Source organism: Natator depressus, chromosome 3 (assembly GCF_965152275.1).
Source record: "Natator depressus isolate rNatDep1 chromosome 3, rNatDep2.hap1, whole genome shotgun sequence".
In the NCBI taxonomy this organism is placed as follows: Eukaryota; Metazoa; Chordata; order Testudines; family Cheloniidae; genus Natator; species Natator depressus.
This window is the reverse complement of record NC_134236.1, coordinates 70,219,782-70,243,882: the sequence shown is the minus strand read 5'-3', so window position 1 is coordinate 70,243,882 and position 24,101 is coordinate 70,219,782. Positions and strand designations below refer to the sequence as shown.

General features: G+C 42.5%; 1 protein-coding gene across 1 annotated transcript in view; it reads left to right on the top strand.

Annotated features, from left to right (window-relative positions):
* The window catches only part of MDN1 (midasin AAA ATPase 1), a 164,727-nt gene that overhangs the window by 97,529 nt on the left and 43,097 nt on the right, over window positions 1–24,101 (top strand). The window contains exons 48-66 of the mRNA XM_074948112.1: window positions 202–404; window positions 1,974–2,194; window positions 3,453–3,566; window positions 4,820–4,952; window positions 5,797–5,906; window positions 7,333–7,466; window positions 8,594–8,754; window positions 9,159–9,279; window positions 11,770–11,980; window positions 12,189–12,420; window positions 13,786–13,918; window positions 14,852–15,022; window positions 15,379–15,593; window positions 15,699–16,086; window positions 16,321–16,430; window positions 17,934–18,633; window positions 20,158–20,319; window positions 22,076–22,349; window positions 23,293–23,528. Coding sequence (XP_074804213.1) covers window positions 202–404; window positions 1,974–2,194; window positions 3,453–3,566; window positions 4,820–4,952; window positions 5,797–5,906; window positions 7,333–7,466; window positions 8,594–8,754; window positions 9,159–9,279; window positions 11,770–11,980; window positions 12,189–12,420; window positions 13,786–13,918; window positions 14,852–15,022; window positions 15,379–15,593; window positions 15,699–16,086; window positions 16,321–16,430; window positions 17,934–18,633; window positions 20,158–20,319; window positions 22,076–22,349; window positions 23,293–23,528 — 4,029 coding nt within the window. The remainder of the gene's footprint in view (window positions 1–201; window positions 405–1,973; window positions 2,195–3,452; window positions 3,567–4,819; window positions 4,953–5,796; window positions 5,907–7,332; window positions 7,467–8,593; window positions 8,755–9,158; window positions 9,280–11,769; window positions 11,981–12,188; window positions 12,421–13,785; window positions 13,919–14,851; window positions 15,023–15,378; window positions 15,594–15,698; window positions 16,087–16,320; window positions 16,431–17,933; window positions 18,634–20,157; window positions 20,320–22,075; window positions 22,350–23,292; window positions 23,529–24,101) is intronic.

Genomic DNA, 24,101 nt, shown 5'->3' with positions numbered 1-24,101 from the left:
CTGTTCACTATTATGTGCTGTTACAAGCAGCTGAGTGTCATATGTTTTGGTTGTGGTTGAAGTGCTTTAAGATCTTTTGGTATGAAATCTGTAATAAAGTAAGATTATGTATATTCTTAATTAAAACCCTGCCTGAGTAGTAGCATCTGAATGCATGTTTGAATACATAATGCTGAATTGCTCTATGCTGTTCTGTTTTAGCTTGTGCTGGAGTTGGTAATGAAGCATGTTTCAGCTCTGACTTCCCATGCAACTTGGGGTGACTCCCTGCTAGCAATGGGATTGTGGCCAGACTCTCTACCTACGGGTCTGTTTTTAGCTGAAGACTCACTTCTTTCTACAGTCCAGAGTGACGGACAGGTCCTAGCATATTGTCTGAACAGACTGAGCCTGAAAAACAGCAGGTGGGCAAGAGACACTTTTTTTGGTTAAAGAATGAGCAACAAATAATACAGGTTTAACACTCTGTTACTTTACCCACTATCAGTAAATGGTGTCACCATGATGCTATTCAATCAGGGATGTGTGGCTAACTTTTTATGTTTACTCTGAACCCTCAATATCTGTTTTGTTTTGTTCTGATTTTCAAATGAATAAACATTCTCAGTCTACGTTAACCTGGATTAAGGTATTCAGAATTATATAGAAATGGGCAAGGCAAGGCATCTTAGATTTTAAGTATCTTTTTATTCTCTTCCCCAGCCCTGCCCCAGTTTTCTTACAAATTAATTGAATTAAGGTCCAATAGTGTACACAGTTCTTTCTGCCCTTACTGAGTAATCTACCTTACAGTTTAAGTAGTCTAACAAATATATTGAATACCCTGACACTATGAAGAAGGTGGGTGCCCACATTCTTACTCTGAAGTGTTAGTTGCTGGGCATATTGGAAAAGAGAGCCATAAGAAAAGGTTTGAATGAAGAGTAGAAACTTCCTGTGTCAGAATGGAGGAGGCCATTCCAGGTCTAAAGCATAGAGTAAATGTTAACGTTGGAGATACACAAATAAGTCCAATCAAGAACTGGCCCAAAACTTTTTGGATCCAAACCCTTTGACGTTCAAAACTGTGTGGCTAATACTTTAGAATATACTAGCACTGCTCTGTACTCTGTGGTTTCATCCAGAAACAGAAATAACCACAAAAGGACCTGTTCTTATGCTCCTTCTGAACTGGCAGAAAGAGGATTGCTTGATATTTGAGAACATTTCCTTATGAGATTTTGGTCCAGTAGCTTCAGATGAACAGCCAAACTTTGAGCTCCTTATCCAAATAGAGCTGCCAGATCTGAGTCCTGCATGTGGTGGTCAGACGAAAGAGCTCCTCTTGTCAGTTTCATGCCCAATTTTTCAAACTTTCACAACGTTGAAGCAAAACCTCAGTTAGTGTTCGCTTATATTGTAAACTCCTGGTGGCAGACCGGTGTCTTCCTGTGCAAATCTTTAAGTGCACTGATGCACAATGTCATGTGACAAGTCAGTGGCAGAGCAAGGCGTAGAAGTTCATACTGAAGTTAAATATTTATCTGAAAGGAACATTGTTTTTCTCCTGTGCCCTCTCTTCCTTCCCTCCTCTCCCCTCGTCCGTACCTGTATTCTCATGCTGTGGACTCTTTGGTGCAGGAACTCAGTTGTAATTTGTCCTGTAAAGCTCCATGCTTTGTTATTTGTGTGTATGAAGTAACCGTAATACTGAGTTGCTGGTAGCAGACATCTTAAACTCAGTTAAAAATGGTAAAGTGGATTTAAAAATCTACTAAAAACAAAAGCTAAGTGAATGTGGAAAATAGGGGTATTTTCAAATAGTTATCTACCTGGGGCAAAAAGAGTGTTCGCATAAATTGTGGAGGTTATTTGGTGATACTTTACATAGTAATTATCAGTAATTTCACTTTGAGAATTGACTCATTTTGGAATTAGGGTGTTTTTTCCCTAGTCTTCACGTATTTAACCCTAATTATTTTCATTCATTTCAGAACACTGCCACTTACTCTGCAAGATTTGCAGAAAGTTATGCAATCCACTAATGCAGAGAGTCTCCGATTCAGTGCTGTTCAGATGGATGCCTATTGGACAGATGAAATTGAAGTCCTATCTATTTCTGTTGAATTGTTCATAGAAAAGGCATCCAATCAGGATTGGATGTTGAGAGTTAGATGGCTTAATCACTTAACCAAGAATCTACCACAAGTGCTTGGTAGGTATTATTCTTAATTATTATACTTACCACAGACTGATTTAGTTCTCTCCATTGTTTTTCCTTCACAGCAGCAGTAAAAACTGTAAAAATTATGCAATTATGTTTACAGATTGCCTAGTCTTAAATAAATTAGCTGGACAGCCAGAGAAACTCTGCGAAACTGGGATTTTCCTGAGATTGTGTGATGTCTAACCACTCAGAATAGTGAGTGTTAGATTGCAGACTAAAAAGCATTAAAGATTTGATAGACCAGTTTAATTACCGTAGGATTGGAAATGCTTTTTGTAAATTAATTTGTTACATTTCCTTAATTGAAACAGATAATTAAGAGTGTTTCTAGCAACAGACAAGCTGTGTCACTTGCCTGCAGAAGCCACCCGAGACTGAAAATGCTAGTATGCGGCCAACCCCTGCTAGATTAAAACAAACTATTGTAGAGTATTTGGATATTTAAACCTTGCAGCTTTATTTGTTTGGGATGTCCTTTCACAGGAATGGAACATACAACCACAGGGGAAAGCCACATAACTGTGCGTGCTTGCAAAGACTATCACCGGTGTAATAGTTCACAATGCTGGCATTTAAATGATCATCATAATTAAAGACTTAGGCTCCTTTGAAAATCCCAGTGGAAGGGAATTAAATGCCCAATAGGATTTGGGTATCTAACTCCCTTAAACTCCTTTGAAAATCCCAGTATTCGTTATATCACATTGCAGTGGATGGGATTCACGCTCTTGATGCTATTGTTTTTCTCCCGACAGCCATGTGTGTATTAATTATCTGAAATTGTAACCAGAAAATATTGCAAATGTCTAGAAAATTATTTGACTGAAAGTTAGATTCTGAAGAAAAAATCAGTGATAGATAATAAATAAATCTATGGGAGTTAGATACGTAACTTGCTTTGACTTTTGAAAACCAGACCCTAAAAATCATAGAAGTACATGGAAATTCCCATGTGTTGATTTCTTGTGTCGTGACTGTCATGTACACTGTTTACTGCTTTATTTGTTTGACAATCAATCTCAAAATACCTTTTGAAGCCTATGTAATATTGAGATCAGATTGCTGCAGTGCATGCTGTTACGGGCCTTCTGAAAGACTGATCTGCTATCTGTAGTTAGTGTAGAAAGAGGGCAACCATGAAGTGGGCAGATGAGATTTTGGCTGGCACATCTTGAGTGTTTTTGTTGACTAAATATGCTTTGTACCTTCAAAGCTAAACACTCCTAACTATTATTCTCACCTACAGATTCAGTGCGCACTCAACTAGAAGCTGGCGCTGCATCGCTGAACAGTTTCTACTCCAGTCCCCTCTCTGCTGGAATCAGTAGTGTGATCAAGTTGCTACAGCCAAACATAACAGGTACCTTTGCATTTCCCCCCCTCCTTTCTAGTCATTTGTGCATCCTGTTTTTCTTTTAAGGATTGAAGACTGCAGGCAGATTGTGTTCTGAATGTGTCACAGCTTCTCTGGGAAAATCTGCTTAACAAAAACAGTTATGCATTATGACTCTGAAAGTGGAACTTGCAAGTTGGGTGGATTGGTGATATGCAAAATGTTGTGAAGTTCACTGGAATTAACCTTAAATTGGAGTGTGGTTCCCTCTGAAATATATTGGAAGTGGTTATACAGCACATGTGTGGCACCATGGAGAGTGCTACTCCTGTACTATTTTCTTGGTTGGAAGTAGGTAATGTTGAAAAATATGGGTAGTATGTTAGGGTAACAGGCCACTCCACCTTGAATGGTGCTCTAGAATATGTGCTACCTACCTATGCTAAACAGTCTGCTCCACCTTGTGTTTAGCTGTGACGCTCAGAGTACCTGTCCCAGACCTGAAGAAGAGCTCTGTGTGGTTCGAAAGCTTTTATCTCTCACCAACAGAAGTTGGTCCAATAAAAGATATTCCCTCACCCACCTTGCGTCTTGGGTTAACATTTGGCATTTACAGGAATTCACGGACAAAGGAATGAATAGATTTCAAAAGAATGATAAGGAAATGGCTTTAATCTAGAGTTGTGCAGGGTGAAGCCGAGAAGTGCACCTCCTTATAAGTATTATGCCCTAGTAAGGCATGCCTGTTGGGATGGCAGAAACTTTCTGGAGCATTGAAAATGGCTGTTATCCCTAGTTTGTAGATGGGGACTGGGGCACAGACACTAAGTGACTTGCCCAAGGTCACACAGGAAGTCTGTGGTGAAGTAGGGACCTGAACCTGTATCTGAAGTGCCTGCCTGGTGCCTTAACCAGTGACCACCTCACACTTATCACTTATCACTGTGCTATCACTACAGTCAAATTACTGCTGCCTTCTACTTGGGTGCTCTGTGGGGAGGAGCTTTCCTGCTCTACCTCTCTTCCTTTCACATGCCTGCACTGGAGCATTGTCCCATCCCCAAAATAAAGAAATAGTTGAAAGAATAGCTGACCTCATGAGTCTTCTTTGGATGCTGAAATTGACCATTGCACTCAGTGATACCCCAGTTCTGCTAGTGATCTGTCTCCTTACATTTATGGAAATCCCATACCATTTCTTGGAGGGCTGGAGAAAGAAAAGCAATACCATTTTTATTTGGCAAAACACTGTCTTTCTCTGTAACTGCTTGTCTTACCAGATGAACACGTGATGCCGCTGGATCCAAGATGGAATATGCAGTTTTTGAATATCATTAGAAATTCAATGAACTTTGATACAGAAGTGGAACACACAGATCAGCTTTTTGTCCTTCTGATGTCTGTAGCAAACCGGTGGGTTAAGACAAATGCAGAGTGGAAGCCTGGTGGCTTGTGAAGTTTACATTGCGATTCTAGCCAATGCTGTTGTGATTATTGCCAATGTTCCTGCTGAACATTTTGCTTAAAGTTTGACAGATAAGGTCTAAAACTCTAAGCTTGGTTTTTTTTGGCTATAACATATGAAAATCTAAATCTTCAGCCCCTGCTTTTGGGTTATAGACAGGCTGGAGCCTGTCACTCTGCTGATGGCGTAGGGAAAGAGCACATGGTAGTTTAGCAGATATTGTGCTGGAATATGTCCCCAAAAAAAACAGAACCAGGGGAAGAAGCAGAAAGCATGGGAGTGGTGCTGTGATGCTACTGACTTCAGACTCAAAACACCTTTTTGTAGGGAGGGAAGGAACTAGGCTGCCTTTCCCACTATTGCTCTTCGCTTAAATAAAAAGGGGGGAATGGGCAAGTTATAAAGTAAAACTCTGAGTTCAGAGTAAAAAGGTGGTTCTTGCCACCTGGCAAATGCTAACTTCCCACATAATCACCTGTATTGCATGGATTCTGCAGCATAATTGCCGAGTACCTTTCCTTTTGAGGTGTCCAGTCTAAGCTGTTAATAGAGAAATCATTTTGTGTGTTCCAGGAAAAGTTTTAAAAATTGAAGATTTAATTTAACATCCTTTACAGGCCAAATTTAAGCTATCTGACGTGTCACTGTTCAGACCTTTGATTCTCGCTTCAAATAGTTAGTTCTGAGATATCAAACCACCTAATATGCTCTACCCTCCCTGATATGGTATAGAGGCTTTTCAGCTGGTCATGTCTGACTTCTCCTAACACCCTTATGTTGTTTTTAATTCAGGGCAATATTATTTCTTGACCGGGAAAAAAGGAGCTATACTGAGAAGAACTTGATTACTAGCAAAAAGTTGAGAACTAGTGCCTTAAGAATGTCTCTAGAGTTCCATAAAGGTAGGACTGATTATCTCATTGTTTGTTTTACTGCATAATATGTTTAATGAATAAGAAAAGAATAGTTATGTTGGATAGGATTCTGTTATAAAAGCTCAGTTACCCCAAGCATGATTTTATACTGCCCATCATATGTGTGAACGTTTTATATGTTTATGAAACACATGCAGACCAGAGCTATAGCAATATAAAATATCACTCTAGTAGAGTAGGTACGCCCCTCCAGTAAAGTATGTGTGGATAATTTCTCTCTCCTAGAGAGAGAGAGTGACATTGCATGCCTTCACTGGTAACGACTATAAAAAAGGTGTTTAGTGGAAATTGGAGAGGAGTAAAGCTTCAGACTTTTCACTTCCTTTTGGTGTGCAACTGGAGCAATGTTTATTTATAGTTTAAGTGGAACGACTTGATGACAAACACCAATTAGTGTCTCATATAGCAACTTTTTGGCACTAGTATTGTGATTTTATTTTAAACAGAGTTCTAAGTTGATATTAAAATTATTTTATTAAATACAGCATCATTTTGTAAAATCGGAATGGTAGAGATTGGCATTTACTCTGCCTACTGGATATTTTAATCATGTATTCTGTATTTTTGCTGAGCCAACTGCATTGAGCAGGTTTAATGTAATTTTGTTTGTCCTTTTCCAGAGAATGCATGGGCAAAAACTGACTAAATATCAAAGCTTACATTTGTTCTGTGGTCTAAAGACCATTGTCCTTCTGGATCACTGAGAGACTGCAATAAGTTGACTTGATAGCCAGATGAGAAGTAGAATGACAAATGAAAAGAGAGGAGGGTCTATGTAGCTCAAATCTGCTAGGTCTTACCTTTTTGATCTGTGAGGCTGTCACTTCCCCAATTGACAATTTATTTCTTGCCATGGTATCATTGATTATATATGAAGAATTCCCCTTTCTAATGCTATCCCAGTGTAACATACACACAAACCGTTACACCGCTGGTGGCACTTGATCTCACTGGCTGTATTTAACTCCCCAAGCAGAGAAGAAATTAAATTGCATGTAATAAAGGGAAAGAGAGGGGGTCTGTGGCTAGTGGTTTTTTATATCAGGAAAAACTTAGTTTCAGTCCTGCAATTTTATGCATTTACAGTTTGAATTCCACCTCAGAAGAAAGTCGGTAACAACATGACTTTCACGTCACAGTTGCCTTTAGTTGACTGACCAGTGTTGCCTCCATATTTGCAGTATTCCCTATCCTACCTACTTAGAAGTAATAGGGAATGCTGCAGATACCAAGGAAATATGTAGTTACGCAAGGAAAAAACCGTAAAGTTTTTAAGTGGTGACCACTGTAACCGTGAGATATGGTGGCCAGAGATTAACTCTTCTATGTGACTTTGTGGTGTTGGAATATTGTAACTTTTACCCCCTTTTTTTGTTCTGTTCTTTAAATCAAGATCCAGGGAGTTATAACTCTCTTCCACATACTATTGTGGCCAATCTTGCTGCTTTCTTTGAACTTTGGGATGCCTTTATGTTGCACTGGGTGAAGTCTTCTCAAGTTACCTTAACAGATGACAATGTGCACGAGGTGAGTAGAGTTTTTAAATTGCTCTTGCTACAGTTATTTAGGATCCAGAATTCTGGAGGAGCTTCTCTATTTTTAGTCCCATGGACACTGAAATAAATGGCAGGGTTTTGGTTAGAATGTGGAATGTGATTGTTTGTATAGTGTCAGGTATAAGGGGTTAAGCTGATCTGCAGGTTTATAGTAAACTGTTGTGTCCATTATCCACCACTCTTTATTCTAAGACAGTGGTTTTCAAACTTTTTTCATTTGTGGATCCCTAAAAAGTTTCAAATGGAGGTGCGGACGCCTTTAGAATTCGTAAGCATAGTCTGTGGACTCCTAGGGATCTGAAGGCCACAGGTTAAACACCACTGTTCTAAGATAATATGTAGGTTTTCAACATACTTTCATTACTTCCTTTTATATCATCTCTTCCTATCACCTCAAACAGTTCAAAATGCTTTTGTTAAAATCTCCCACCACATCGATCATGCCACTCTTCAAATCCCTTCACTGGCTTCTTCTCACTTTCTACATCAAGTTCAGGTTTCTCATCCTCCTCTCATACCTGAACAAATCTATTTCTTCTTACATCTCTGCTCTCATTTCTACCTACCTGACACCCCCAAACTCCCTTTTAACATAACCTTTGTGTCTTTCATTCTCTCTTGCCCTCTCTCCTTTTTCCGTGCCACTTTGTATGCTTGGAATTCCTTCCCCCATGACGTACCAAACAGTTTCCCCCTCCATCTAGAGTCTGTTTTAAAGCCTTTTGCAACAAAGCCTTTTAAAGGCAATCCCCAGCACTAATTGTGTTGCTTTAAAGCTATATCTTCTTCATCTGGTGTGTTGTCTGAATTGAATTGTCCATATCTAATTCAGATTGTAAAATCCTTGAAGGAGGTCCATCTTGCTTTGTGCTCTGTTTCCTACACTGGTGGGAATCAGTGGATTCTACAGTTGCTAATATTTTTAGAACACATAGGTAAACCAGTTGAGGACAGATCTCTTGATTTAAAACATAATATTGTCTAATTATGAGAGTAGCAGAGTTAGGAACATCAGTGCCCCAACTACAATGCAAGATGTACTGTAATATGCCAGGCTTCAGAGATGGGAAGGCTATAACTTTCCTGATTTGCCTATAGATCTTCTACTGCTTGCTGTGGCGTGACCGGTTTTGGGCAGCATCTGACACGCTGACGGTGGATTCTCCAGGCTTGGCACTCCTATCGCTTCACTGGCACTGGGTTGTGAAGCATTTAATTAACAGAATTCCTCAGATGCTGACTGGACACGAGCAGCACAAGTAGGTTGTTTAGCTCACGCATAATGCAGCTAATTGAAAGGGTTGCTCCCCGCCCCCGGTCCCTTTGCTACATATGTGGCCATATTAAACAGTTACGTTAGCATTCTTTTTAAAATACACCAGCTAAAACTGATGAGCTTCATTTACTCTGTAAGCACAAGTATTGATGTTTATGTTCCACTCTCACTGCAAATACAAGTGTATTAGCTGAATGCGTTTGTTTTGGAACTTTGATGTTTCTTAGCATTGGCCCCATCCTCAGTGAAGATGTGCCTGTATGTAATTTTGTCCAGCACCCATTTTTTAGTGGAGTATAGGAGAAAAAAATGTGTCTCCTTGTTGCATGTCCTTTTGCCTTTACCCGCTTGAACTTTTTTGAAAACTTTTTTCCTTTCTACTTGAAGGGTTTCCAAGGAAATTCAGTCTGTTTCACAGCAGATTCATAGCTGTTTGGCCAGTCCTGCTGGTATTTCTATTGGTGTAAAGAAGCTGCAGAAGTCTCTTGGGAGACCTCTTCCTTTCAAGGTACATTATTCCATTTGTAACGGAATGTTTTGGACAACGATAGCACCTTGCTTCCAAGTATATCGAAGTATATTACAAACATTCCTTAAGGCTCGCAGCAAATCTCTGTAGGGTTCTTGTTCTATTATACTCATTTCCCAAGCCAGCAAATGGACACTCCTATTTCCCTGGATTCATAAGAATGACTAATGCTAATTTTAACATTTTTTTTAATATGAGTTTCTTTCTGAAATGTATCAGCTGTCTAAATTAGTAACAACATTGTTGATGGATTGTCCAGAGTAGCAGTTCTTTAACGAATAGTTTAGGGTGTTGCATGAGTATGGAGATATTTCTGCTGTAAAGTAGTCCTGGATATTTGTGAATTTCAGACTAGGCAGAACAAGGGAGGTACACCCCCCGTGTGAACTGCACCATGCCTTTGCAAACCAAACCAGTGTTGGTAGATTTTAGTGTTCAGCCTAGTTGAGAATTTTACCTCCAGGTCTTCTATAAAAGGATAAACTTCTGAAAGAATTAACTTAAAAAGTAAAGTTTAAATCCCCTTTTCAGAAGTGACGTAGGCACTTGGGAGCCTAACTTTACTGAAAGTCAGTAGGTCTTAGCTTTCTAAAGGCAAGAAGGTATTTAGGCACGAAGGCACCTAAAGATTCAAATAGGTGCTTGGTGGGATTTTTCAGAAGTACCTAATGTGCCTAACTCCCATTGATTTCAATCCCGGTAGGCACCTGTCTATATCTTTAGGTTTACAATCTGGCCCTTGGGCCCAGATTTTTAGAGGTAGTTAGGCACTGCTGTGCTCCTCTGTGCCATGTGTTACTGATTTAGGCACCTAAATCCCTTTTGAAAATGAGACTTAGGATCCCAAATAAGTTACACATTACAACGCTGTGCACAGCAATGCCTAAGTACTTCTAAAAATTTGGGCTTTGGGGCCAACATCATATTTGAAAGCGGGATTTGAAAGTCGGGTACTTTTAAAAAATTTACCCGAGGTTCCTACTTGGCTGCCTTCATCCAATCTAATTTCTGCCTCACCCTCACTTCCTTTGAAGCTAAATGGCTCATATACCCAAACTATTCACACTGATAGTACTCAATGATCAGGATACTTGCAGTGGCTTTCAATGTTTTTGGGTTCAGGCCTTGTAAACCTTGATGGCCTGTTGCAACCCTATAAATATCTTTAGTACAAAAAACATGTGGATTACCAAATATTTCTTAATCACAATATATAATATACATAGTAATGTAATAAGAAGTAAATAAGTATTAAATAAATACTCTCGGTGTACCAGATTGGTGGCTCCTGCTGCACCTGTCCCTGGGGCTGGCTAGGCCTGGCTCTGTTGTGACTTCCAGGATCACAGTACTGCTCAGATTGGCCCAGCCCTTGTGACAGGTGGCTGGGCCAAATTTGTGAAAGTGACATTGCATCTTGGCGCATAGGGTTGCAGCACCACTGCCCAAAATTGGGCTGGCCAGCCCCTTGTCATAATGATGGAGGGGCAACTGGGCCAATCCTGAGCAGCACTGGGATCCCATGCACCAGGTTACAGTGCCTGGAGCGGAAAGCTGAGTCCAGCCAGCCCCAGGGGACTGGAGCTGCAGGAACTGCCCCTGCGGGGTGAGCGTGGGATGGGCTCTGCAATCCATCCACCAGGGACAGGATCCAACCCCTGCCCTCCTTCCCCCTCACTGAGCATCCTACGAGACCCTTTGACACATTCTGGCAACCCAATTTAAGAAACCCTGATTCAGAGAACTGCCATTTAAAATTGCCTACAGCCTTCTCAAATGTTCCCCACCCCGCTTCTTTAGAGAGATATGGCAGCACTTAACCATCCAACAGGTGATGCTACATCTTCAATTGTTAGATTACGAGGCATATTCTGCATTCCATTGACTAGTATTCAATTGCTTGAGGAAGGAGAGTCCATCCTTCCAAACTTCTATAAGCAGCTAATGCATTATTGCATTGAGCTAATATGAAAAGCACCACGGTACATTTTCAAAGCAGGGTGTAGAGAGACTTAACAGTGTAAACTAGTTAATGTCAATGCAGTGTAGATGGTTCCAGGCATGACTTTGTAAACCCACTGTCATACAATTGTTAACACATGGTACATGCCTCACTATCAGTGAGAGATGAACGTGTTAAATAAAAGTATTAAAATGTTGTGAAAATTATTTTGCCTTTTCCAGTTTACACAAACTGAATCTTAAATACTAATCGATTGGTCACTTATCTCAACATATATCCATCTTCTTAATGTTGGATTGAACACATAAGGGAGATGAAGCATTAAGAATTGGTGTTAGGTTTTGCATAAAGTTGCACACCTTTTGCATGTGCAAGTACTCTTAATTTAGAAAGCATGAGCACGATGTTAGTGGGCCACCGATTATGTTCATTATGTCATTATAACCTTTGAAACAAAAACTAATGATTGTTTAAATATCTTTTCTTGGGTTTTTTTACGTTTGCAGGATAAACTGGTGGTGGAGTCTGTTGCTCAGTTGAAAGAACTCAGCAAAGCACTCAACATCCTGGAGATGAGACCTACCTTTGGAGAAAGCAGATGGCAGGACGAAATCTGTTGTCTGAAAACTGCTGCCACTGGATGGGAAATAAAGAAAGCACTGCTGCAGGCCACGGGTCTGGTTCTCAGAGCTAATCATTTAGAAGATGTTAATCCAGGTAAATAATTTGCCTTATATGTGACAATCAAATACAGTCAGAAGCACAGTGTCAGAACATCTAGCGTATGTTTATTTCATCCAGAAATATTTCTCTTTCTCATTTGTATCTGTGTGAATGAGCACTTCCTTTCAGATTTGCTGCTTGGGCTGTTAATTGATAAATAAATGTTTATGTGCATTCATGTGCTTTATTCCCCATTTTACAGGTGAATTAAGGATGTTCGTGAATTTACAGTGTTCACACCTGAAAGCAGAAGGAGTTAAGCTTGGTCATTCAGAAGAGATTCATACTGAAGACACTGTCTCCAGTCAGTTGGATTCTGCCTCATTAATCCAGCTCTGTAGTAGGATTCAGTTGTGGCCCGCAATGGAGTATTTGGCAGTGCTCTGGCAGTACAAACTGACAGCAGATTGTGTAACTAAGGCTTGCCTAAGAAGGTGAGGGAAGAGCAGGTTTTTTGAATGAAATTTAGAATCTGTTGTGCAAAGTTATGAGGATCAGTGTGCTACATCCCTCTGCATACAAATCAACATATATCATTCTTATCTTTATGCAAAACCACATTTCTTGGGACCTAGAGCCAAAGTGAAATGTCGAAGGAGTTGTTTAAACTTGAATATTTACTAGCTTTCTTCCCATCATCTCTTGGGCAGACATGGGATTTTTATTGACGTGATTATACTAAGGCTATGGCAACATTATGAGCTGGGGCGGGGGGGGGGGGGGATGCCCTCCTCCGGTACACATACTCATGCTGGCTGTCATTGAGCTAGCGCGAGTATAAATAGCAGCGTAGCTGTGGTAGTGCTGGTAGCAGCAACAGAGGCATGGCTGAGCAGTGCCAAGTACATACCCACTGGTTTGAGGCAGGTTTGTACTAGGGCACGGTTCAGCGGCGCCTCCACTACAGCTACGCTGCTATTTATTTTTGCACTAGTTTGATGAGAGCTGGCAAAAGTATGTGTACGCAAGCAGGGGAATCACCCCCTTAGTTTACAATGTAGGCATAGCATAACTGTGCTATTCAAGCCTCCTGGAATAATATATTTAGACTATGAAAAGAAATCTTTATTGACAGTCGAATGGATTGTGACAGCACCAGAAGAAACCCCACGGTTTTATAGAGAGTCCTACTAGGAAGTAATTTTTTTTCTAAGTCTGCTTATTAGTCCTTTAATTCTCAATCCTCTGTCAAGCCTTCATGGTAATATTCTTGAGCTCCTGCAAAAAGTTCAATAAGAGCTTGAGAAACCAGAGATCTACAGTCCAAAATGAGCATCACCATATGCTCATTGGATGGTGTAGATGGACATATCTACAAGTGCAATTTGTGCAAACAGAATATAGAAAAAAACAAGTAAAATGTGTACACATAGTTGGCCATTTGAATTAAATTAAATATTTTCATTGTTTCAAGTGGCTAAATGTAGGTGTGCTTTATGACTGATTACCAGTTCTTCGAAGAAAGCAACTCTGTATTATTGCATTGCAGAGAAAATGAGGTTTATAGAGTAGCTTCCCTCATGGAGCTTCTAAAAAAATCTGGTGCACTCAGTACAGCATTAGGATTTCAGTGAAGGTCATGTTTTTATAAAAGAACAGTAAAGCGAGATGGGTGAAATTGCCCCTAAATGACTTGTTTATGATCTCACTGAAAAAGTGTCACATAGTTGATTTTGAATCTAGGAATATCCTGTTTCACACCTCTTTGCTACAGTCAAGACATTACTTTTTCTCATTCAGTTGTGCATTCAAGTTGCATACTGTGTAGCATAGTTTTTTGTTGATAGTCTTTTCTTCAGCTACAGGGAGAACAGCAATCAACAGCTACACAAGTGCTCAGAGCTAAGTCAGTATGTAGCTTTTTGCCTTAAACTGACGCCAGCTGCCTCTCAACATCTGTATGGACTGTGGCACTTGTTACATCTTAATAAGGTAAGAACAAGTTTTAGTTTAATTTAGGCTTGCAGAAGTTTGTGTTCAAACTTCCATGAATGAGTGTTAATATCTGTAACACTAGTATTTTTTCTGTGTCTAGTTCACAGGTTTACAAAGTAATAATTCCAACACATTTTATTACTTGGGAGAAAGGGTAGGCTAAATAAAAGTTAGAATTTAACAGTGGCACGAGTTCGTAGCTCCCTTGGGCTTTAATACACCAGCAAGTTCTCAACAAGTATTTTTGGTGAGATTGTCACAGGGCTTTATCTGTTCTCTGGGCTTGTGGAACTCTGCGCACCATTGTGCAAAGTTGCACAGTCACAGAACAGAGGTTATGTTCGGAAAACTTGGCCTGTGGAGTTATCCCTCACAACAGTGTGTGTGTGTATCCCTCACAACAGTGTGTGTGTGTGTGTGTGTGTGTGTGTGTGTGTGCGCGTGCGCGCGCATGTGCGTGCTCACAGGGAAGGGAGAGAATGGAAGCTGTTGCTGGGCACAGACACCTGATGGGAAGCTATTGTTTAGGAGTATAATTTTTTTCAGAGATGTAAACCACACTCTATGGTGCTATAAAAGACTAAAGGTGATAATATCTCCATCCAGGGCCAGCTCCAGGCACCAGTGTTCCAAGCAGGTGCTTGGGGTGGCAGTTCCTCCGGCCGCGGCGGCAATTCGGCGGCAGCTTCTCTGTTCCGCCCACCACGGCGGCAAATTGGCGGCAGCTTCTTCCTTTTGCCGTCCACGGTGGCAGTTTGTTTTCACTGCTTGGGGCGGCAAAAACTGTAGAGCCGGCCCTGTCTCCATCAGAAAAGAATGTCACACATACATTCTATTCAGTGTTTTTTCTTGTTTCTAGCATAATAATTTTCTTTCGCTGCCAGTAAATTATCCTAGGAGACTTAATTTTTTTTTCTCTCTCACGTTTAGGTATCCCATAAAGAAATGTCTCTTCTGTGGTCAGAACTGATCAGTAGCGTATTAGAATTCTTCTGGCACAGTACTGTAACCACAGATCCGGAGTACTGGTTAACCTGGAAGCCGCTACTTGGTGCAGAGGAAAGGAAAATGCCTAAATCCCCTATGTACCGTTTTATGAAGGTTTGTGTTTTGTGACATAATTGGATAGCTAAACTAAAATAAAATGTCTATTTTTAAAATAGTTTTGCTAACAAGTTTTAGAAATGAACATGTTTTAAAACTCTAGTGTAGACAAGACAAGCTGTTCCACTGCTGACATTTGTTAGTTGGTAGAGGTGAATGTGAGCATGTGCTCTGTGTGTGTGTTAAAATCTGGAGTTGCTCCACCATTTGATTTTTTTCTAATAGTTTTGCTGAAGTGAGCAATTATCTTGTAGTTTTGGTAAAAAGCCTTTCATAAAGCTTATCTTTGTGTAACATTAAAATAAATGAGGAAATGCTATTAACACTACATATCTCTTAATCTTTTAATTTAGGGCCCAGGTGTTTTGAACCGAGCAGTTTTCTCAAAGTGCCTCTTTGAAATTCTAACTAGCAGCATCAAGACAAGCCAGTGGGATGCGAGTGGCCTTCCTGTTCTGTCCTCATCCCATGTGATACTGGGAGAGTGGATGGAGAGAGCACAACAGCTTCAAGAAGTTAACACAGTTTTGTGGACCAACATGTCTGTTTCTTCCGTGGCAGAATTTAGGTACTATTGAGGTCCTTCCTTTACACATCTTTTACCTAAACCAGCAATATTACAGAATCTTATACTCACCAGGCTGCCAATATCTTTTTATTCTTATTCCTTCAGGTGTACGGATTCCAGAATCCAGGATGTAATGTTATGTCGGCAGCTCTTGGCTCTGAAGGATCTGGTTCCATTAGACCTGCAAGAGGAATATTCACAGCACTGTGATAAACTCTCCTCCAAGGACCCTGTGGCTTTTCAGTACATTCTCAAAGTACTTAAGGATGTCACTGGTCAGGAGGTACTGCCAAAAGAAGTCCTCTGTCTCTTGCTGACCTGCTTGCAGCAGTTCTTTGGGGAAGGAGAAGGAATTGAGGACTTATCAGAGACAGCTCGGCGAGGTAGCCTCTGGGTGAATATGGGTTTGGTGCAGATCCAGGTGTGGCTTCCACAGACTAGATTTGATCCTGCAGTGAAAAGAGAATACAAACTCAAGTACGCCAAGGAGGAGGTGAGTGTGGATTTTCTATCCCTTTTTTAAAGCTGACTCCTACTTTGGAATACATCGCATTTGTTCATGAAATTAATTTTAATTATGCACAGGTGAATGATGCAAAAGCATGAGCTCCATATTAGAGTATCATTATTAGATTACTCAGTCATATTTTCTTAAATCTCCTGGAAGGTGTGCTTTGTGTGCTACCTAAAAGAAAACCATAAAATTGTTTAATTTGTTCTTTACTAGTTACACCACCTGCAGTGTAAATGGAAGACACTGAATCTGTCAGCACAGTTACATACAGGAAAAGATCTTGAAGATGAAGCAATTCGCAGTTTCACTCATCCGCATATCAGGTAATGGGAGAAGCACTTAACTAGTTTGTTGATGATTGGGAGAGGCCAGCGATATTCTTTGGAAGTCGCACCTGCTTACGTGGTCTGGATTTCTTCCGTTGCATTGTAATGTTGTTTGTATTGCTTTTTTGTAAATAATTTTTGTTTATATAGTTCAGTGGTCCCTAAACTTTCGAGGGTGGCGTCCTGCCTCACCCCATCTGTGCTGCCCGCTGAGCTGGAGCCAGGAGTGGGGCTGTTGCTCACAGGGGACTGGATGTGGACAGGGGTAGGGGGCTTGAGGCTGGGGCCATACCCGGGGGTGGTTCTGGGGCCAGGAGCAAGGCTAGGAACAAAGCCACGGCCAGGGGGTGAGACTGGCGGCGAGATCAGAGCCACAGCTGGGCCGTGGTGGGGGCTGGCAGCTGTCCGGGTGTGGAGCCGGGGCCATGGCTGTGGCCGGGGCCAGGCATGGCGCTGGGGGTGGGGCTGGAGCAGAGCTGGGAGCTGGGTGGCGCTCCCTCCCTGCCCCCCTAGGGGGCTGCCCCAGGCCCCCTTTGCCCCCCCCCCCAACGTTCCTCCGTGCCCCCCAAGGGGGGCATGCCCCACAGTTTGGAGATCTCTGATATAGTTGATTCTGGAACAAAGACTTGCATATCAGGATAGTAAAGGCACGTATAGGAACTATTTAGTGGAGCACAAATGCCTGACTCAGGCTGTGATCACTCATGGTGGGTCACTGTGTCTGGAAGATATGATTCCCAGCAGGCTTGCACTAGCTCAGTTCAAACTAGCATGCTAAAAATAAGTGTCTGAGCCCATCCAACCCCCCAGGGGCCAAGCTCAGACGGCTGGCCCAAGCTGCCACCCATATCGCAATGTCCACACTGCAAGCTAGCATAAGTCTTGTCTACCCACACTAGGAATCACACTTCCCAGCTGCAGTACAGACATACCCTAAGGGCTTGTCTAGACATAAGTTGTATGGTTTTAACTACACTGGTATAATTTAAGTAGTACAACCCCTGAGGGTTGCAGTTATACCAATATAAAGATGCCGTATACCTCTATATGGGAAGAGGAATAAGTTATGCCAGTGTGAGGAACCTTTATACTGGTGTGAAGTACTCTGATACTCCTAGAATTTGTGTTTCTTAAGCAGAGGAACTGGGGAAGAAATTTTAATGGGCAAGAGGCAACTCTCCTTCTGTACGCAAGAGATGGGCTCGAACTCCAGCATGCAATCATTGTTCACAATTTTCCCAAGTTAACGAAAGTCCCTGATCTCATTTCAGCACATGCAAACTGCTTTGACAATTCGTTACTAGAAATTAGAATTAGAGCTAGTTCTAAATGGCTAAGCTTCATAAGGCACTTTCACTAGAGCTGCACTTTTTACTGTCTCTTAGGAAATACCACATAGCCTAGGTGATTCATATACTGTAGTCTTATTGTGCACCCTAATGGAATAGTTAAGTTTATAATATGCTTCTAAAATTGGTCAATATCTTTATTTCCTAATAGACTTCTACCCCAAAGAATGCAACAGCTGAAGGAACAAATAGACAATCTTTCCAGAAAACAGGCCTTCAGACCCCAAGTCCCGCCATATGACTGCTTATACCAGGAGGTTCACCAGTATGTCACCAGCATTGCACAAATTTCCACAGTCCAGGATCTCTTAGCCCGTCTTCTACAGTTCCTTCATGGAAATAGACCTAAGTCGCTCCAGGCAGTACAGAACCTGCTAAACGAAGAAGCATCCTGGCAGGAATCTCACCATCAATTTAGAAAACACTTGGCAGAAGAATATGCTTTGTACCCTGATGCTGTCACCCCACTGCAAGCTGCCATTTTACAGCTGCAGCATGGCATGAGACTAGTGTCCTCTGAAGTTTATGCAACACTCAATAGTATTGTCTGTCCAGCCAAACTTGACACCCTTGTTACCTCTTTGTTGGCATTTCCTTCTGTTGGCCCCACCTTCCCCACTTACCTTTCACATGCAGATACTTTATGCTCAGTGCAATCTATGAACATCCTCTGTGGCCTTAAAAAGTTATCTCTGAAACGCTCTGAAGGAGAGTCTGATGAAAGGGTTCAGAGTTCATACCCAACTCAGGAACAGCTGCTAGTGAATGCCTTATTGTATCTTCGATGCCATGTATTGTCTAAGGGAGAGCTGGACCAGAAATCTCTGCAGCTTTTCAGGCATCTGTGTCAGGTAAAGTCTTCTGAGTAAATGGAATAAATACTTCTAAAAGCCAAATGCCAGAGGTACAGTGTAACTTTGCTTTCAACAGTGATGCCTAGATATGGGTCTCACCTGCTGAACCAGCTGGGTAATCTTCCAAAGTAACACAACATTCCATACCATGTCTAACAGTAGCAATTTTTTCATAGAATTAAAAATGGTAATTACATTTAATGCGCTATGATAATATGATTCATATATTCAGACATAAAACCAAATCCTACCGTACTTACTCCATGAAAACCTACCTTTCATTTCAGTGGGGGGTTTCCTCTGATAAGGGATTCAGTAAGGACTATAGGTAGGAGGCTACCAAATTCAGGTCCATTCTGGTCAATTTCATAGCCATAGGATTTGAAAATAAGTCAATTTCATGTTTTCAGATGTTTACATTTGAAATTTCATTGTGTTGTAATCATGGGAGTCCTGATCCAAAATGGGGTTGGAGTGGGGGGCTTGCAAAACTGTTGTAGGGGGGTCATGGGATTGCTACCCTCACTGCTGTGCTGCCTTCAGAGCCACAGAGCTTCCTGCAGCTAGAGGAGGCTTGTGGAGGTGGGTCTGATCTCCCCCATGCTGCTGGGAGCGCTCTGGCTGGAGGCTCCTAGTTGCTAGTCCCGGCCAGTGGGGGATTAACGCATGGGCCCACGGACCCTGGCCAATTTGGGGCACCCCTGGAAAAATGGGTGCCCCAAGCCCTGGCAGAAGCTATGAGGCAGAAGCCCTGAGCCCAGGCCTGGCAGAAGCCACGGGGTGGAAGCCCCGAGAGCAGAAGCTGCAGGGTGGGAGCCCTGGCGGGAGTTGCTGGCATTTAAGCCCGGAGCCTGGGCGCCCTGAGCCCCAACAGGAGCCGTGGGGCAGAAGCCCCAAGCCCGACTCCCAGCTGGGCTGGGGAGGAACAGGACTTGCGTTTCTCCTGTAAGGCTGCTCTCCGGGGAAGATCAGACCCACCTTCAGGTACGGCTGCAGGAAGCTCCAGGGCTGCTTCAGTGCAGGAGTGAGGGTGGTACAGCCTCACTTCTGCACTGCCTCCAGAGGTGGGTCTGATCTCCCCACCAAGAGTGGCTGTGCAGGGGAAGAGTAAATTCTATCCCTCCCCAGCCCAGCTGGGACTAGCAGCTGGAGTTCAGTGCAGGGTAGGAGCCCCCAGCTGGGGCACCCCAACCTTCCCCTTCCCCTCCAATAGCTAGATTTCATGGGGGAGGTTTGATTTGTATGGCCTGTGACATGTTTTTCATGGCCATGAATTTGGTAGGGCCCTAACTGTAGGATTTGGCCCATATTTGCATGATCTTTTTCCTACAGTAGTCATAGGTGTGGTGTTCCAGGAATTTACAAGTGAAATGTTACTACAGCATTCACTCAGCATGGTTTGGACACATGTAATAATATTGCATACTGTGAAAAACAAAGACATTGCCTCAATGCTGAGGCAAGTGGGGTTTGTGTGTGTTATAATTTCTGAAGAATTTTCACAGTGTTCTGGTTTTTCAGGCAATTATAAACGAATGGGATGAACAGGAGCGCTGCACCCAGGAGCAGGAGGAGCAAGAAAGTCGTCTGTACAGATACAGGAGTAAGAGCCATGGAACAGGGCGAAGTGAGGAAGAGGAGGAAGAGAGAGAATTTAGGAGGAGATTCCCTCTCTATGAGAAGGTAGAAGAATAACACTTTATGGAAAGATGCATTGTACAGTTTTAAAAAACTAACTTTGTTCTTACGTAGGGAGAAATGAATCAGTTTCTCTCTTCTCCAGGAGAAGAATGCGGGAAGGATTTTGAGATAATGGCGCACTCTATGTGTACTGTTAAAATATTTTGTTCTTTTGAGTTTGTGGACAGTCGTCTGTGGATTTAAAGGCCATGTCTACACTTTCAGCTGCGCTGCTGCAGTGCGTCTTGTGAAGACGCTCTATGTCCACAGGAGAGAGCTCTCCTGTCAACATAATAAAACCACCTCCACAAACGACAGAAGCTCTGTTGGCTGGAGAAGCTTATGTCAATGTAACTTATGTTGCTTCAGGGACTGGTTTATTCACATAATCCTAAGCGACATAAATTATGCCGACAGAGGCTGTAATATAGACTTAGCCATATTGCGGATACAGAGTAACACGGCTGCTACTCTGAAACCAAAGTCTACTGTTGTTCAGATGAATAAACTACAGCAGAGGTGGGCAAACTACGGCCCGCAGGACCATCCTGCCCGGCTCCTAAGCTCCCGGCCGGGGAGGCTAGCCTCTGGCCCTTGCCCTGCTGTCTCCCCCTCCCCCGCAGTCTCAGCTTGCCGCACCGCCAGTGCTATAGCCCACTGCTCCTGCCACGCAGCGCAGTGGTGTGGCTGGCTCTGGCTGGGCAGCGGGGTTGCAAGCTCCTGCTGCTCTAGGCGGCATGGTAAGGAGGGTGGGGGTGTTGGATAGGGGGCAGTCAGGGGACAGGGAGCAGTTGGATGGGGCGGAGGTTTGAGGGGGGCGGTCAGGAGATGGGGAACCGGGGGGGTTGGATAGACGTGGGAATCCCGGGGGGGGGGAGGGGCCTGTCAGAGGGCGGGAGTGTGGATAGGGAGCAGGGGGGGTTGGATGCGGGATGGGGTCCTGAGGGGGCGGTTGGGGGGGGCGGTCAGGGGACAAGGAGCGGGGGGGGTTGGATGGGTAGGGGATTCTGAGGCAGGGCAGTCAGGGGGCAGGAAGTGGGAGGGGGCGGTTAGGGGGCAGGGGCCAGGCTGTTTGGGGAGGCACAGCCTTCCCTACTCTGCCCTCCATACAGTTTTGCAACCCCAATGTGGCCCTTGGGCCAAATAGTTTGCCCACCCCTGAACTATAGGCAGTTCCTAAATGTAGTGAGAACACTTATTATGCAATAGTAAGATGCTAGAACTTGATGCTGATCTGGCAAGACTTGCTGATCCTGAAGAGTCTGCCAAAGAGAGTACTTCTGCTTCCTATTTCCTTTCCCTTAAATTGCTTGAAGCCACCAGATTATGCATGTAGCTAGCCTGTGTAACTATGTTCTCACTGTTTCTCTCTTCCCCTTCTCTCTCATTGGGCTTGTCTTCATGCTGGAGTCGATGTAGCATAAGTCAGCTTACCTCAGTGTCTTCACTGTGCTGTGTCAACAGGAGATGCTCTCCAGCTGACTTTCCTTACTCTTCTCGGAGAGCAGGAGTACTGGGGTTGACCGGAGAGCGCTCTGCCATCAATTTAGCAGGTCTTCACTAGACCTGCTAAATCGACCCCTGCTGCCCCTGTGAAGAAAAGCCCATTGTTAAGGTCACTTGTCTTTTTTTCAGATTGGATAGTAAACATTGCTACCTGTGCCTAGCACAGGGGGCCTTTGGTCACTAGTGCAATACAAATAGTAAATGTAGCATAAAGGCAGGGTAAAGTTAACTATTATTTTAATGTGACTTACAGGACTTTGAAGATATCACAGCTCAGGCAAGTCTAGAAGAAAAAATGGAAAATGAAGATGACTCCGAGGATTCAGTAGCCACTGAAATAACTCTCTTATCCCAGAGTTCAATGCAAACAGTGATGATGATTCATCAGCAGTTGTGCCTAAACTTCGCACGATCCCTGTGGTATCAACAGAGCCTGCCCCCACATCAAGCTAAACATTATTTCAGAGCGTTTCTTTCCTGCTATCAGACTGGTGCTTCTCTAGTGGCACACTTCTATCCCTTGATCGGTAAGGCTGTTAGTCGTACTTCAGGCATACCGTTTTAATTCTTAAGGTTGTTGATAATGCCTAAGCTTTACCTGCAGTTATTTCAGATTAAGTATACTTTGTCTTAGACCAGTGTTTTTCTGGCATTGTATAAGATACTAACCATGGCTCTGCCCTGAAAAGTGATCTCTCAAAAATGACACCTTTTAACAGACCTGTTCCCTGTGCGTATTCAGAATCCTATCTTCTGAATTCTGTGTCAGATTTTTACAGCCTTTATTCGTTCCACATTTCAGCCACGTGGAGCCAACTAGAAAGAGTGAGCTGGATCTTATTCCTTCTGTGATTCATCAACTGAACTGATGACATTCCAATCTCTTGCATCTGTGCAGCCCTGTTAAAGACAATGGGGTTGCACCGATTTCCCTGTGGGTTTAATTTGGATTGGAAAGGCTTTAATTACCAGAGGGAGGAAGAAACAAAACTTAGCTTGATTTTTCCTTTACTAAACTGGGTTTGTGGGGCTAGAAAAGGGAGGGCGGGGGGGAAGAGGGGGAGGATAACATGGTCTTTACTTGGAAATTGAATATGTTTGATATGGAAATAATTATAACAATAATACATGACTCTCCAGGATATGATATTAATCACTTCTCAGAGTAGAACTGCTTAGTTACCTGCCACTCTGTCCATTCAACCACAAACCATTTTTGGGAGCATGCTGTATATCAGGCTAATTTATTGCTGTTCAAAGATCTGGTAAAACAACAGACCTGAATTTTTAAGCCTTTTCCTTCTGCATTCACGCTTCGTTGCTTCATACTTTAAACGTTCTCATACTTGAAAAATACACAGTGTCCTAAGGTTTTGGATAATGCTCTAGGCATACAAAGAAACATGTAGGTTTCTGGTGAATGAAAAAGTGATCAGAGAATGTATGAGTTCTTCCTTTTTGGCTTCTTAGGTGCTGAAATGAATGATTATCTTCTTGGCAGCCAGCTTTTAGTTGGCACACTTCTCCAAAATACACTTTTTGAGGAAGTGACTTCAGATCTCGTCATACAACAAGATGGCCCGTATGACTTTTACCAGCACCCTAATATTCAGCAAGTTCGACAGTGCCAGCCTGTACTTGATAACTTCACTAAAGAAGTAAACAGGTTACTGCAAGAATGGCCTGAACACCCTGCACTTATGCAGGTGAGAGCATTACAGTAAACTTTCAAGGTAAATAGGGATGTGGGCAGGGGTGTCTGTGTAATGCACCCCAGTGTGTGTGTTTGTATATACACATCAGAATCTAATTACCTAGCTATTATGAAATAATGAATGTTTTACAGTAAAAATATAGTTATATCCTTGTAAATTAGGATAATTTTGTAGCTTGTTAGCTACCTGTCAGCAACATGATCCAGTTATGTAACATTGATAAGTTTGTTCATGTAAACACGTGCTATCTTTAATTCAAGTATAAAGGTAATATGCTGTGTTTTACAGATCCTAAAGCCTGAAAGGTCATTCTAATGACTTGTAAGACAATGTTTGTTCAGTATAAGTTCATTTAAGGCTCCAGGTTTTCCAGAGTAACTTCTATTCAACAGTGAGGGTCTTCTCCTTTCTCTAACCCTTCACTTTGGTAGGATTTGATGTGACTCCCTCTGGAGCTAGTCCATTATGCTCACTGAAGAGCAGTGCAAAGTGCCATAAGCCTGATGTTGGCTGAAGCTCTTATCGTTGGGCCATGTGTGATGCTTTTATATGTTGTGTAATATT